The sequence below is a fragment of the Diorhabda carinulata genome, chromosome 11 (assembly GCF_026250575.1).
Source record: "Diorhabda carinulata isolate Delta chromosome 11, icDioCari1.1, whole genome shotgun sequence".
NCBI classification, from domain to species: Eukaryota; Metazoa; Arthropoda; class Insecta; order Coleoptera; family Chrysomelidae; genus Diorhabda; species Diorhabda carinulata.
Window position 1 is genome coordinate 3,121,161 of NC_079470.1, and position 16,675 is coordinate 3,137,835.

Below are 16,675 nucleotides of genomic sequence, written 5' to 3' on the forward strand. Positions count from 1 at the left end.
ATGACTAAAAATTCTAATCTCATTAATTTTGTCATCACCTATGAATTGTTTATATTAATATTTATGTCATTTTTATATATTCTCAACTCTAGTCACACCTTTAATTATTCATTTTTATCTTATATTGATGTTACTATAAAGGACCATGAACATCTTTATGTACTGATTTTATAATTATCTATGTTTATGATTGTATAAGATGAGATTTAGTATTTAAGGCAGCTTGTACACTTAATAGTTGATATTCGTCACGTACGCTAGTCAGATTAGTGAATCCAAAAATAACTTCATTTATTCTCAATTTGTTTATTAAATTGTTTTCTTAGCAAAGTTGTAAATTGAGTTATTTAACTCGCTGTAGATGGTGCGCCTGTATATTTATTTTAGGTGGGTCTCTTACTTACAATGTAGCATCCGTCGCAAACTCACGTCTCACACACGTGCTAAGATCATGACTGAACGTCAAGTGCGAACCGCCGTTGAGCAATACATTAAAAACACGTAAATTCTTAGTCCTTTACGAAATCAATTCGGTAATGAGTACTTGGGAACTTTTGTACTTTGTAAATAAGCCAAAGCATTGAAAGATAGCAACGAAACCATCGAGAATTAGTAGTATGATCGTCGACCGCGAACCATCATCACACCAGACAAAATTATCCAATAATTTCGGCTGAACTCGGTTTCAGTATTGGTATTGTAGAGTCTGTCATTCAAAAAAAAACATTTCTATCGCAAAATATCGGAGAGGTTAGTTTCCAAAATGTTTGAACCAAAATTCATTCGGTTGAAAGTTTACCGCCGCTTGCTGACGTAATACGGTGCTGAAGGATACGGTTTTTTATCGCTTCACCACAGACGACATTGACACACTACCACTTTCCGAAACAGATATCGTCTAAAAAGTGGAGAAAGAAACACACAACAAACGCCAGCAAAACTTATTACCATATATGTTTGAATGGTACAGCGTGTGCAATTTTTTTGCTAGTTGACAATCAGACTTCATTCTGTTATTTACACTCCAAATCTGATCAGCTATTTTGATTGGGAAAATATTGACGACCGCTTTATAGTTTAGACCTGAACGAGTTCGCCATAGGTGAAAAAAGCAGTTCAAAACTGGTTATCAACATAAGTAGCTTATAGAATGGTGTAATAAATATGAAAACTTTGTAGAAAAATAAAGACCAATGTAAGGAATTTGAGAAATATAATTTTTGGAAATGTTTCGTAAAGAACCCTCGTATAATCATCCACCATCTGTCTTTATTCATCGCTATATGTAATCCATCGATCGACGCTTAACTAGTTTATCTTATCTATTCTATATTTCCTTTTTTATATTATTTTTGCTAATTAAAAATTCGAACTAGATGCCTTTTATTTTCGCGATCCCAAGTATTGCCCTAATCTCTCATCTCTCCTGTACTTCCTTTTTATTTTAGAAAAAAACTGGTATACTTACATTGAAATGGTATAGATAGTAATAAGAAAACGGCTCCAAACAAAGCTGTCCATCCAACATTGTAATACAATAAAACCATAACTATTAACGTTTCTAACGGTGCCATGTAAAAATGATGGAGATGATGTACGGCTTGATCGAATCTACCAACGTCATTTGATAATAAATTCACCATCTGACCTATAGTAGTTTCTGCCAAAGCTGATTTACTTAGTTTCAATGATTTCCTGTAGATGAGAGAACACGATGATATTCTCATTTTCATACCAACTTGCATCATTGCCAAATTGAATCTGTGTACTAGGATAACATTCAAAAACGACGTGATAACTATCAATCCAGCGTAAAAATAAATATCATTTTTGCCTTCATCGGTTCCAGTTGTTTCATATACAAGTAAAAGTTGAGATATCAAAAACGGCTGACCCATTCTGAAAACGATTAAAATATTTGAAAGTAACATTTCACTCGAAGTCACTAAAGAATGAAAATATGAGTGGACTGACAATAATATGACATAAAAGATGAAAACTATATATGTAAATATTAGGGTATGATATACACTGCGATCCAAAGAATCTATTTTGTCCCCAATTTTTGCTGCGATACTGGGGAACCCAGTGTGTGTTTACAGCTGATCTGTTAATCCCATACCTTCAGAATGTGGGATGACTGAAAGATCTTCGTCTTCCATTCCATATTCTCCCAGATGTAGTGCGCTGGAGCTCCTTAATATTTCATATGAGAGAATGTCGTCCAGCATAATAGAAAAGTCACCCTGAAGGATAACACTCGAACCACTTCAGAGGGAATCAACGTCCAATCAACCACAGCAGCCAACCAGACCAATGACCCGTGGATACGAAATGCAGAGCACCTCAACACCATGACCCTACAGACAATCGAAAATGAACAAATATCAAGATGGCCACGAATCCTTTATCCGGAAGCTCGAAGACCATCTCTACGAAACCGAAGCACCCAGAGAGCAGTGGCAAGAAATCCTCATCCATTAGCTAAGAGGAGAAGCAGCCAAGTGGGTCCAGATCTACACACGGACCAAGACCAGCTATATATGCAACAAAATATGCACGCCGTATTATCTGCTAGGTGTAGCGTCTTCAGTTGTTTGTTGAAGCGACAGTGCTCCGATAGAACTCCTGTTAGTACTCGTAGATTAATCTCACTTGTGCCAATACTTGGTTTTTCTCCTATCTACTTTCTTTTTCAATACTGTTTCTATTGTTCTGTAGCTGATACCAAAGAAGGATTCAGGTCCCATGAAGAACTTGTCTGCTTTAAGAAGTTTATCATCTATATTGTAGAGTAACTCTATTTTTCTTTCCTAGCTCGTTTAATTCAATCTCGTTTGGATTTTATAATATTGGAGCTTACAGTTCTAATGGCTGCTTGTCTATCGGACAGAATGATGATCCCATGTTTGCGATAGTTCCTCTTGATTGAACTGGACACATTTTTCAATTACATAAATTTCTGCTTGAAAAATGCCTCGTGTGTTATGTCTGCTGCTTTATATCCCTCCGTATATCATTTAATGGCATTTTCGTTCATTTTCTGTATGGTGTTTTGATCCCACTTACTTCTACAGCTTAAAACTGAAGTCAATTTTTTCTCCAAGCTAAACTATTTCGTTGAATCATCCTGAGGCATCTCCCAGGTTTGGTCATTATGTAGGGACGGTTTTTCTTTGGTGGTTCCGTCTCTGAACAATAATTTTTTTTCTACCACGCTTTTCAGTACTTTGTGGAGAGGTGGGAGATTTAAAATCACTGTTGGGCATGATTTCATGGTTCCAGTTTTTATACCTTCGACAGATTGCTCCTCTTGTTACTTAATCCAGTTCTAAGAAGAATTAGATTAACTGAAAATACTCGATAGAGATGTGGTGCTAATACTATTGAGGACAAACCTAAAAAATAAAAGTAAAAGGAAATAAAGGACTAGAGCAAGAGCAGGAGAACATAATAAGGTGTAGAAACTCCCCTGGGCTGATCACATATAGAAAATTGAGAAACATAATTAGAAAAATGAAAGAGGAAGTCCTATTATGAATTAGAGCAAAGGGTAGACCTGAGAAACGAGAGAGATGAGAGGAAGGTGCTCGTTAGGTATAATTTTTGATTTGGTGAAGAATATTTTATGCAAGAATTTGCTATTTCGGTTTTTAGTTACGGTATAAGATTATTGATATCAGCAGGGCTTTAATTGGAAGGTTGCTTTGTGTGTGTGTGTGCATGTCAGCTTTTTCCTATTGAATTTTTATTAAAATGGTTGGCTGGAACTAAACTATATGGTTAGTAGATTTGAGATTGGGTACAACAGCCGCTGTATTATTTCCTTTTGTCAACCTCTTTTCTAAGTCATTTCCTTAGCGTATCTTTCGATGTTAACTCAACAGATAAAGATAAAAGACTTTTTTGAGGATGTAACTGTACTCAAAGGTTATGATAAGAGAATTGTAGATAGAGATAATTAACCGTCATAGGTTTAAGTAATCTGTATGTGAAACTACCCTTCACCAAAATCAAAATGAGGACCAAGAAAAAGTTGCCCTTTTGATTCTGTTTATACAAATGGATTGGAAGGGATTTTTAACAGAGTGAGTTTTAAATTGGTTTATAAATCCAGCTATAGATTAAAACAATTGTTGGTTATCCTGAGAATAATATATCAGATTTGGAAAAGATAGTTTTATATGAAATTAGTTGTAATGATTGTGATGGGAAGTATATTGGGCAGACTGAGAGATCCTTTAATATCTGGTTCAAAGAGCACATAACTCATAAAAAAAGGGGCGGACCGAAAAACATAGTAGTGCCGATTACGCTGGCAGTCATAATGATGAAATAAACAAAAATAATGTCAAATTGTTACGAAATGTATCCAATAATAAATTTTTGGATGCACTTGAAATTATTAGATCTAATATCAATATAAATAGGGACAAACGACCTATTCCTCACAGCCCACTCTATAGTTTAGTACCTAGAGAATAAATATGAAGAATCCCGCTAAAATTAATGAGGGAGAAGGTTCATTCGTGAAAAAAATTAGTATAAAATAGGTAGGTCAAGTTAATAGGTTTTAGTTTACCTTTAGTCTCTTAAGACGATAACTTGGTTGGTGTAGTGTTAGTGTGAACAGTGTGTTCAGCCTTTTTTCTGATGAATGAGTTTATTAAATTACAGGGGAAGCTACAAGAAACCCGTAGAAAGTGGTGAGAAGGAATTTGGTATATGGATTTCACCTTACGGCGATAGAGAAATGATCGGTAAGGAAAGGTAATAAGTAATCTAGTAATCCAGGTGATGTAGAGGGTGTTTTCCCGACAATATATGACCACAAAGCAAATACCAGCTCCTATGAATACTTAGGACGTGAGATCCTTATCGAGAAATAATCTAACTTGTGAAATAAAACATAGAATTGGATTGAAATGGAAACAAAAGCATATATTCCAATACGTGAACCTAGATGAGCTAAATAATGATGATAATGATGATGTTGATGATGTTTATCAGAATCTAATACCATCCAAATTAATGGACAATATACTGATTTACTTACTTGATAGCTTCTGTTATGAAAGCAAACACATTCAATATGATAATTTCAAAAATGAAAGTTCCCATCAGTACCCTAACGTAAGAAGGGTTTTTATTTTTTGCGATGTGTTCGTTCCATCTTCTTTCCAAATTGTCACCAAGAGCGCTAGACTCATGCTGTTTTCTATTTTGATACATATCATCTTCAGTGAGTTCTCGTTTATAACCTTTCACGAAATAAGGTAATAACCAGCTAAAACAAATATGGCTTTGGTATAATCATAGAAGAAATTTTATTTTACATATTTATGAAACTACTACGAGAGATGATTCCTTTGTTCCGCTTCACTCACAAATAGAAAACATCATCACGACACATTGTAGCCTATAATGTTCAGACTCAGGCTAAAAACTGATAAGTCTGAGCGTATTAGAGTTCGAGACAGCGCCTGCCAACCCAACGTTTAAGTATAAAGGTTTTTTATGAGTTCTTTCACTAATTATAAGGTAAAAAGTCACAATATATGTTGAAGAATAAAAGCTGAAATGTGTATTTCGTTTATTAATGTAATATAGTAGTATATGAGTTCTTGACCCATATAGTAAATAGAGTGCGCTCGCAAAAATCTTTGTGCCCGCATCAATGACAAGTCTTAACTTGTTGCTTCCATCCATTTTGTTATAGTCGAGCTGGAACAACCACTCAATCAAATTATTCTATGTATGTTACGTTAATAATATCTTGAAAATAATAATTCATACAGTATACTTATTACTTGAAAATTAGCAAAAGTTCCGCGATTGAAGCTTTGAATTAGAATTTGAACTCACAAAAAAAATTCAACCTTTTTTCTTTAACGAAGGTCTGGAAGGCGCAGGCTCTTATTTTATATTGAAGCGTATCTACAAAAGAAGTTCGAGTTCGGTTAGGTTAGGTTAGAGTTCGAGCCGAGTGCAACGTATGGTGATTAAATACTTGCGGTTAACAGAGTTGACTGCAACGCAAAGTCATAAACATTTTGTGAATACATTAGGGGAATTCGCAGTATTATTCGAGTAAATAATATATTATGTGGGTTTGATTGAGTCTATACAAAAATATAATAAAAATCAATGATCTCGTCTGTAATAATCTGCAAGGTGAATACCACGAATGTTGACAGATATATACAGGCCAATTCGAACAGAAAAAACATTTTAGACAAAGATAAAATTAGTAACAATAGATCCATTACTATGAATGATGTAGAGACTAAAAAATTCAACATTCAGTATTTCCGGATGGTGGAAGCGTAATTTTTGTAGATTCAATTGTAAAACAGACCATAATTAGAGGTCTAATTCTATGCCAATTCAATTCCAAAATTATGTAACGCGATAAATAATACACCGAAGTAAATTACGTAAAGTTGTTCTCTAAACGCGTTTAGTCACAGGCCAGCCATTGTAACTGCCGCAATAGCTCAGATAGGCTTGGAATTTTTTAAACATCCACCATACTATCCAGATTTATTTCCCAGTGATTACCAGCTATTTTAAAAACTTGAAGGACACTTACGTATTAACCAAAATGGAGACTATATAAAAAATTAAAGTTGACCTTGCTACCCTTGTTATCCCCCTCAACCCTAGTACTATTTTTATACTGTTGCTGTGGACATCCTCTTGGCAGTTCCTTCAGCTTTGATATTTCCTTTCATTTTGGGAAGTCCTCTTCTCTCTAACAAGAGGAAGCGCAAGTTAATATGGATTTGAGACTGATCTCGAATATCCACATCATATTAGAAAGACTGCTACCCCACATGGTCGCCGCATCTCCTTTCCAGGAAGGAAGTCAAGGAAATATTGCTGTCCAAAGTAACTCCTATATATTCACTATCCATTTAAACAAATGGATTAACGTGAATCAAAATTCGGCCAATTAAAACGTTAAATTGTAAGGTTAAACGCAGTATATTTGTCGAACGTCGTATCGAACCTGAAGAATAATAGATAATGTATCTATCCTAGTTGGAATTGCTGGAATCGTTGGTGATATCCATACTGAACACACTGTTTCCATTACCACTACACCAACACTCACAATTACACTGTCTGAGATTAAAAGTTCACCTTCCCGCTGGAATTAGTTTTCTCAGGAGAATGTTTATTGGCGAGAAAATGTAGCATAAAACAGACAAGTCAAGTTAATAGATTATAGTTTACATTGTCTCTAAAGACGATAATTTGTGTTGTTGTGAGTGTTGGCGTGGTGTTATCGTAAACAGAGTATTCAGAATGTATTTATCGTTGAAGATTCTCGGGATCACCGACAGTGAAGTTTGTTTTCCATCGCTTCTCTCTATCGAACGCCAATTTAATATTTGGTTACGGTAACTAAAATTTTATTTAAATTCCTACCCTACAGGCGCCCAACTGCTGTTATCGTTAGTGGTAGGTTTGAACTGTTACATTTTATAAATACCAGATACTACATTAAGAAAAATAGAGGCCATAAAATGCTGAGAAAAATATGTGATTACGAATGGAGAAATTCTCTACTCACCAAAAAAATAAAGTTGATATAACATTAGCTCTATCTCGCGGGGAAGTTTTCTTCAGCGGTATATTCGATTTAACTTCCTCCATTATGAAAAATCGTCTGTAAAATTGTTGAAAGATTCTTACAATAAGTAAAAAAAATAGATATAAAAACAACTGGTTTTATGTTCGATCACAGCGAATAATGACATTGTTTTTCAGTACCATATTAACACCTTAATAAAATCAAAATAAATTGTGTAAATCTCATGGTGAGCATACACAAATTCATTTTATACATAAGTATATCAAATCAAACTATAATGTTAACGATATAACTAATACAAGCAACAAAACAAAATATTTGGGAATAACTTTTTGCGCATATCAATTGAATATAGAGAAATATTCTTATAGAATAGTGTTTGAATTAGAATACTATCAAAAACCTCATCCGTGAATTTTCCAACTGATAGTTACAAAGATTGCCTAGAAATTTTCCTTTCTAATAAATAAACAAAAATTCTTTCCCATAATCATTTTTATTTTTCAACATAGTCCAGTGATGTTTTTTGAACCCTTCCAAATAATAGTTGACGTCTTTCTCATCAAAATAGGCGCTTACCTATTTGATAAAGCCTTCATATGATAAGTGAAACTTTAAAATTAGACAACAGGAAAGAGTCAGTGGACACTAGATACATTGTATACGATGGGTGGTATTTGAAATGCAATTCGTGAATTTTTCTTCACATATGCTCTTCTGAAATTACTGCCTTCAACTTATCAATCAATGATACGTTATGCTCTCCTTTTACTGTTTTATCTTTTTGAGAATAACCGATGACCACTATCCCGAAAGGTCGCCATCACTTTTTCGGTTAATTAAAACATATTTACCTTTGTCGGAGCAAATTCGCCATTTGAAATCCATTTTTCTTCGCTTTTTTTTTCGTTTCAGTAGTGTAGAGCTGGATCCAGTCTACAGTTTCTTTCTTCCTCCTTTCTTTGGATGCCCTCTTCTAACGAAGGTTGGCGATAACCCCAGCAAAGTTATTTCTGTCTCTAGCCCTTCTTATCAGGGTCTGAGAGTCTAAACCAATCCACTCGCTAATATTCTTCAGCCATGAAACCTGTCGAATGCCAGGATCACGTTTTCGGTCGATTTTTCCTTCGATCAGGAGTTGCAAAAGTTTTTAATTGTCATTTTTATATATGTGTCCAAGATACGAGGTTTCTCGAGTCTTTATCAATTCTATAAGTTCCCTGTCGGTGCCTATTCTTTGCATTATTTCTTTGTTACTGATATGAGCGGTCCAGGGAATTCTAAGCATCCTCCGAAATATCCACATTTCGAAACTCTCTAAGCGCCTTAGTGAGTTCACCTTAAAGTCTCCGTTCCGTATATTAAGGTACTGTATACATAGCATTTCACCATCCGATACCGGATTTTAAGATCGAATTTTTAGAAAGACTTTTCTTGCTTGCTCGATTCGTGATTTTATTTCTATACCTGGGTGTATATCTTTTGTTATCCAACACCCCAGATATTTAAATTTCTCGACATTTTCCATGATGCCACCATTTTCCTTGATAGACATGGGAGGATGACTGAATGTTTTGGAGACAATCATGGTTTTGATCTTCTTGATGTTAATGTTAACTCCATGATCTTCTCCTATAATTTTTATGCGATCTAAGAGTGCTTGAAGAACCTGTTCACTGTCTGTAATTAAGAACGTGTCATCAGCGTACTTTATATTATTAAGAATTTTTCCATTGATTTCAACACCTTCTCTTGCTTCATCTAACTTCTTCTGTCGCACGCATCTTTTGATGCTGTATGGTTCTGTGTCTCCGATTTCAGTTCTCACCTCTGCAGTTTTGTTAGCATAAAACGCCCGTATGATTTTGAGGTCATTCTCGTCTAGACCCTTCCTGTAAAGTCAGTCCATCACCTTATCGTGTCTTACTTTGTCGAAATCGTTTTCGTAATCAATAAAACATAAGAAGAGGTCTTTTTTTTAGTTATATAATGAATACAGTTCCATATCCGACTCAATTAGCTCAAACCGAGTCAATGAGGTCTGGAAAATGATTATTCGAATGCGTTTTTGATTCAGTAGCAAGTATCAAAAACTGTACCCAAGAATAAGTATTCTTTTCATCTAGCGTCTTCGACCTTAATTCGACGATTATCCAGTATCATTTGGTGAAGTTTTCCGATGATGTTGCTAGTTGTTGCAGTTTTTAGTAGTCCAAAACGACTCACTTAGATTGCCAAACAGCAAGCAAGACGTCCAAAATAGATGAAATTATATTGAAAATATCTCAAAGCATTCGCAAATATATTTTCCAGCTTACGCGGTATATCCACAATATTAATTACGTTACTATTTCCATCAGTGCCAGCACTGCAGCCGCAGTTACTATCATGCGCAGCAGCTACTCTAACTCAAGCCGATGAAATGTACGCCATTTTGAGGTTGATGATGCCAATGGTTTCTTTGAAAAACTTCTTTATGTCAACCTCAATTGAAAATGCCACCGCTTGTGAAGTCCGATCTGTGACTCTTCTTCTAAATGCAGAGAAAGTTAAACCAAGTGAAAATCAATTATCAATATGCGAGGCTTACCGACAAAAAGCTATAATAGGCCAGGGCATTTACGAAATTAATAGTAGAAAAAAACAACACCATCGTGTTCTAGGGGTTAAATAAAAGTTATGTACATAAAATTCAACATTTTTTGTCTATGCGTTATTTTTTTAAGCAATGAAAACACCGAAAAATCGATACAAATTTTGTTTGTCTTTGTTACTATGGGTAAAATAAGCTTTTATAAATCAAATTTCTATAATTTGTTGCTTAGATAATTTAACCAAAAGGAGAAAATTTTTAATTTTTTAAATTGTTTATAATTTGTTTAATTTTAAATATAAAGGTTTCTTATTATTTGAAAATAATATGTATGAAACCTATAAATGCGTTTAAGTAAAGCAGTAAATACGAAATATTTTCCCATAAAATTAAGTATTTCACCTAGAATGCAAAGAATTTTATATTAGTATGAATAACTGTTTATTTAGTTAATAAATAAGTCTTACAAAAAATTGCAAAAATTATAGAGGAGAAAACTCTGGGAAAATTATTAATTTTAGCAATAAACTAATGTGACAGCTAGTTTTAGCTAAACGAGTTAGCCCAGTTAAAAAAAGATCAAAATCGGCCTAATAGTTACTGAGATAATTAATATTTTTCAGCGCTCAGCAGATTTGAAGTGTGTGGGAGCATTTTTGAGCGCGCCGTCTTTGCTTCTTTTCGTTATCCCCACTTCTCCGCCGTCGCGGCTTCGCGGAGCAGCCGAGAAAAACAGTGTCACTAATACTGTTATCAAATGCACATTTTCAATTATAGATTATTGAAACTTTTAATAATAAAAATTTTCCTACAAAATGACGCAAAAAACATTTCTTAATATTGAAAAACCAAGCCGCAGTGAATTAAAAAAAAAATGTCTAGCTTCGCCCCAAATTAAACTGCCGACTTTCCGAATATGACATTGGTATTACTATATTTTTATAAAATGTTTAAAAAACAATAAATTGTTTATAATTTTTTTTACCAATTTTTTGAAGACTTTTTTGAGGTTAAAAAAAATTCAAAAAACCGAGATGGGGGATTTTTATTTCAACTCTTCTTCTTTCTTTGCAAAAACTATGGGGCCACAGGGCCCATCTTTGGAGCATTGATCAAGTACATAAAGATCTCGGTTTTCAGTGAATAAGAAACCTTTATATTCAAAATTAAACAAATTATAAGCAATTTAAAAAATTAAAAATTTTCTCCTTTCGGTTGAATAATCTAAGCAACAAATTATCGAAATTTGATTTATAAAAGCTTATTTAGAAGATTTTTCAATTCTCTATAATATTACCCATAGTAACAACGAGTTTTGCATAGGTTCAGCGCAAAATGCAAAAAACAAAAATTTGTACCGATTTTTCGGTGTTTTTATTGTTTAAAAAAATAACGCATAGACAAAAAATCTTGAATTTCATGCACATAACTTTTATTTAACCCCTTGAACACGATGGCGTTTTTTCTACTATTAATTTTGTAACCAAAAGCTTTTTTTGTAAGTGCTCTGGCCTATAAGTGATTTAATGATTAAAAGGTAGGTCAGACGTGATCAAGTGCAAAATGAAGACCGATGTGGACATCGGTTTTTGTTACTGATGAGCTTAAGGAAAACTTTCAGCAAATCTCACAATCACTAATTCATGAAGTTGTTATTGAAAAACTGAAATTTGGTAAGCTTTACTCACGTTAAGTACCCAGTATTTGACACGGTACAATGAAGACGGAGATGATTTTTTTTCTCGAATAGACACGGGAAATGGATCTTGGATATCTCATGGTACCCTATAAACTAAATGACAATCAATGGAATGAAAGTCCAAACGAAAATTAAACCCAAGCAAATCTTGACACCTCAAAAACTCATGTACACTGATTTTAGGGACATAAAAGGTATCTGCTGTCTTGCTGATTTATTTCTATATTGAGACCAATTGCGCCTTGCAATACAGAAGAATGGGTCGAGGATTACTGTCAAAATGTTTTGTTTTTTCCAAGCTAATTCCCGACCTCAAACTGCGAAAGTAACAAAAAAACTTCTACAGAAATGTGACCTGGACGTGTTTGATCATCCTACGTACAGTCCGGACCAAGCTCCTTACGATTTTTATCTTTTCTGATACCTAAGACACTTCAACGATGATGACAAGATTAAAGAACATGTTACCACTTGATTGAAAACAAAGGCGGCAACCTCCTATGAGAAAGACGTATAAAAATTTGTGCTACGACAAGTATCTACAAAATTTCCGAAGCTATATAGGAAATTAGTTTAACAGATAAAGATTGTTTTACAATAAATATTTTTCCTGTATATTTTCTTTTTTTACTCAAACAACTAAACGGCACTTGTTTTATGGAGAAGTTGTGACATCTTCAAGTTGAGATCGGAAACTATTTAGACCACCCTCTTATATAGAATATTCCACACTAAAGTAGTAAGAGATGAAAAAATATTTTCGAAGTATGAGGCCTACCTGGCAAGCGCAGTTATTATCAAGTCAAGGTTGTGGTAAAGAAGCAAACAGTAGTCGTAACACACATTTGACAATTAAAAAAAAATTTCATATTGTGAGTTAAACAATAAAAAAATTAATTAAAGCGAAAAATTTTTGGTTATTGCTTAGTAGTATTTATATAGAAAAATTTCTGAATATAGTTTTTAATAATTAATCCGTTTGGAAAACTAAAGACGGCCGTTGGCTATACCTGAAGAATGGATTAGATTACAACTTGTAGCCTACCTCTTCAAAGAAGACGTAGGGGAGAGTGGGAGCCCTGTTAAGGAAAAATGACTGACGGTCCGTTACTGCTTAGCCGATTCTTATAAACTTGATGTTTGGAAGAGATCCTATCCAGCAATACAAAATTCATTAATTCCAAGTTATTTAATTAGCAACGTGATTAGAATGAAATTTCAAGTATGACTTTTAAAAATAAACAAAAGCGAAGATCACGTTTTGATATCTTTTTTCTGTTCCGAGATATCTTTAGAAATGCGTACACGGTGAGAATTTACGTTTAATAGGCTGGTTAACCCAAATGGATATAAAAAATTTATTCTGGATAGAAAGTTTTTTCATCAGCCCTCCTGCATTAATTAATTAACTGTTCTTATAATAATCTTATTATCATCGCTAAATGGCGTTATTTGAATGTAAGGCTAATATTACTAATAATGAGAAGAAATCATCAAATAACCATATGTAACAAATCTAACAATTAACAACTACGTAATTAGTAGTACTCTAGATGTCATTCATACATGAAATCAAGTTTTACCATTAGAATACGTATTACCTGTCGTATCCTTTTAATCATATCCTGTTAGTCCGTTGGTGTAATTGAAATCTATTATTCGGCCCCAAATAAAAATCTTAACAAGTTAGGTCTGGAGATCTAGGTGATCAAATAAAAAATCTCACACGTCTTATCCACCTATCAGGATATGTTTGATCTAAAAAATTCCCGTCATATATGGAATAATGTGCCGGGTAACCATCATGTTGTAAGAACATGTCACGACGAATGGCTAACGGTTTGTCTTCTTAAACAAGTAGTGATTCTTTTCTTAACTATCTTTCTTTATGAATTGTCTCATAACACACATTTACACATCTACACATTTACAGACCAACGACCCTCATGTTGGATCTTCTGCATCCAATGGGGATTCTTTCTGATTAGAAGTGATACGAAACGTATTGATAATTATTTCATATTTTCAATTTAACTTGATTGACTGGTAAACGAATATAATATTGAAACTACTTTTATTTAAATGTGTCAAGAAAAATCTTAATCGGCTACGCAGAACCGGTCTATCAGGTTCCCACTCTCCCCCACCTGTTATTTGAAGTGATAGATTTAGGATTGTAGAATCAAAAATGCTCAGAATTCATTGAAGATTTCAATTATCGTATATGAAACTCCACTTAATTGGGTAAATTAAAAAAAATCGCTTTTTTAATTCTATATTTACAAATACGCTCTCTAGTGACAAGGAAATTGTAAACGTTTGAAATCGAATGGTAAATCCGTTGGATCGGTATACGCGGGATCAAGACATCCTCTCCTTCTTATTTTCCCTTAATGAGTGGTGCCTCAATGACGTTATTCATCACCTCTTTCAGTCTTCTTCCATTGTACAATCGAGGTTGATTAATGTTACACAGCATGATGACAACTGATCCTACTTATAACTGCTAATTGTGAGGTGGTAATCCAGGTGATTCCAGTGAATTAAAAAACTGTGCGAGATAGTTGACTCCATCATCCTAATTCATAACGGTCTCGACTGATTTGAAGGAAACCAACAATCTAGCTGAATTTGGTACAAAATTGGCGAGTTACAAACTTAAATCTCCGCGTTTGTCGATTTCAAAGCAGTTTCTTTGTATGTTCTAAATTTTTGTGACCATATTGATCATGGTTCGTCGAGATATCATAATGGAAAAGCAAAAGATGTTTTTCAGCAATAGTTTACACTCCAAGAAGCTACGTTTTTATGTTACGCAACAGTTATAGCTTCTGATATTCTCGGATGAACTTCTCGTCTATGCTGATGGTTCAAAATTAGTGAGTTACAAAATTAATTCTTGGCGTTAGATGATTTTAAAATAGTTTCCTTGTTTTTTCAAAATTTGTGTGACCATATTGATCATGTTTCGTCTAGGTATGAAGATGAATAAGCGACAGGTGTTCTTCAGCAATCAACTTTTATCGCATTTGCTTCTTTCATAGCTATGATACTGTAGGGATTCAGCATCGATGAAGGATAAATATTTTGAGGTCACTAACAAACTCCGATACTATTTGTTTTGTCAATTAGTGGATCTTTTACCCACCCACCCAGCAAATTAACTTTATTAAAACTACCAAAAAACAGTTCTACTTGTAAAAACTCCAGCATATATTCTATTCAAAACATATTGCAGAAACTAATGCAATCCAGGAATCAGGTATATATTGAAAATGGTAAATAAGAGCTTGTGTTAATTGATAAATAACCCTTCAACATCAGCCTCTTCTGGAATCACTACTCTGAGGCAAGAACATTGTATTATTGGATATATAATTTCACTCCAGCAAATTTGGCATACTCCCACTCACAAACATAATCATCAACTTACGTTTATATCACCTGAAAACCTCCAGATTTCAACTCAAAATAAATTTTTGTACCTGACTGTATGTGTAGACTTCTTTTTTGTTCTTCTATTTTCGATCCACTACACTCCACTTGATTGTGGTAAACTAATAATGAACATAAAGAAAGTTTCGCTTCTATTTTTTTACACTAATGTCGCACAAACATTATCATAAAAATAAGGACTGAACATTAATTATCTAAGTAAACAATCATATCATATCTAAGTACTAGAATTAGTTGTTATCTATGCTAAAATATCTTATTTTTATGACAAATAATGAGAGAATTTTTGTAATAATATTCAAATCTCATTTTATGTAACAGCTGAAGATAAGTATTATATTTTATTGTATAAGGTTCAAAATAACTAAATATATGCGTATTTTGAAATTTCCAAAGAAAAGCCTTTCAATGTAAGAATGGTTAGGTTAGGTTAGGTTAGGTTAGGTTAGATTAGGTTAGGTTAGGTTAGGTTAGGATAGGTTAGGTTAGGTTAGATTAGGTTAGGTTAGGTTAGGTTAGGTTCGGTTCGGTTAGGTTAGGTTAGGTTCGGTTAGGTTAGGTTAGGTTAGGTTAGGTTAGGTTAGGTTAGGTTGAGCCACTCCTGGGAGCTGTAAGACCTTGAAGTTGGTGGAGTGGCTCAGTAACTTTCTCTCTTCTTGTGCCGTCTTGACGGACTGGTGGAGAGAAGTGAAGCTAAGAAACAGCTCAAAAATCCAAAGGATTCAGTGTTGTACGCTGATGTAATGACAATTGTTGTCCTCCCGGCGTACGACACTCCCGAGGATTGAGGAGGGTGGTTTAGTGGGTGAGAGTCCCACACAAACTCACAGCATTTGCACCCGCCCGTTGTGAGGAAGGCATTAGCTTCCACCCTACCCCTGGTCAAAAAAAAAAAGGTTAGGTTAGGTTAGGTTAGGTTAGGTTAGGTTAAGTTAGGTTAGGTTCCACTCGTGGAAGCTGTAAGACCTTGAAGTTGGTGGAGTGGCTCAGTAACTTTCTCTCTTCTTGTGCCGTCTTGACGGGCTGGTGGAGAGGAGTGAAGCTAAGAAACGGCTCAAAAATCCAAGGGATTAAGTGTTGTACGCTGATGCAATGACAATTTGTTGTCCTCCCGGCGTACGACACTCCCAAGGATTGAGGAGGGTGGTTTAGTGGGTGAGACTCCCACACAAACTCACAGCATATATGCACCCGCCCGTTGTGAGGAAGGCATTAGCTTTCACCCCCCTCTGGGCAAAAAAAAAGGTTAGGTTAGGTTAGGTTAGGTTAGGTTAGGTTAGGTAAGGTTAGGTTAGGTTAGGTTAGGTTAGGTTTATATTAAAAGGAC

General features: G+C 34.4%; 1 protein-coding gene across 3 annotated transcripts in view; it reads right to left on the bottom strand.

Annotated features, from left to right (window-relative positions):
- LOC130899407 (probable multidrug resistance-associated protein lethal(2)03659) overlaps positions 1-15,512 on the bottom strand; it is a 34,891-nt gene extending 19,379 nt beyond the window's left edge. The window contains exons 1-4 of one of the 3 annotated variants that reach the window (XM_057809331.1): positions 15,378-15,512; positions 7,580-7,675; positions 5,057-5,287; positions 1,469-1,899 (exon numbers count right to left, since the gene is read on the bottom strand). In XM_057809331.1, the coding sequence (XP_057665314.1) occupies positions 1,469-1,899; positions 5,057-5,287; positions 7,580-7,662 (745 nt within the window). In that variant the 5' untranslated portion in view covers positions 7,663-7,675; positions 15,378-15,512. Of the gene's footprint in view, positions 1-1,468; positions 1,900-5,056; positions 5,288-7,579; positions 7,676-8,454; positions 10,246-13,493; positions 13,510-15,377 lie in introns of those variants that run through there. The other 2 variants (XM_057809332.1, XM_057809330.1) reach the window with 2 other exon arrangements.
- Positions 15,513-16,675: the final 1,163 nt, after the last annotated feature.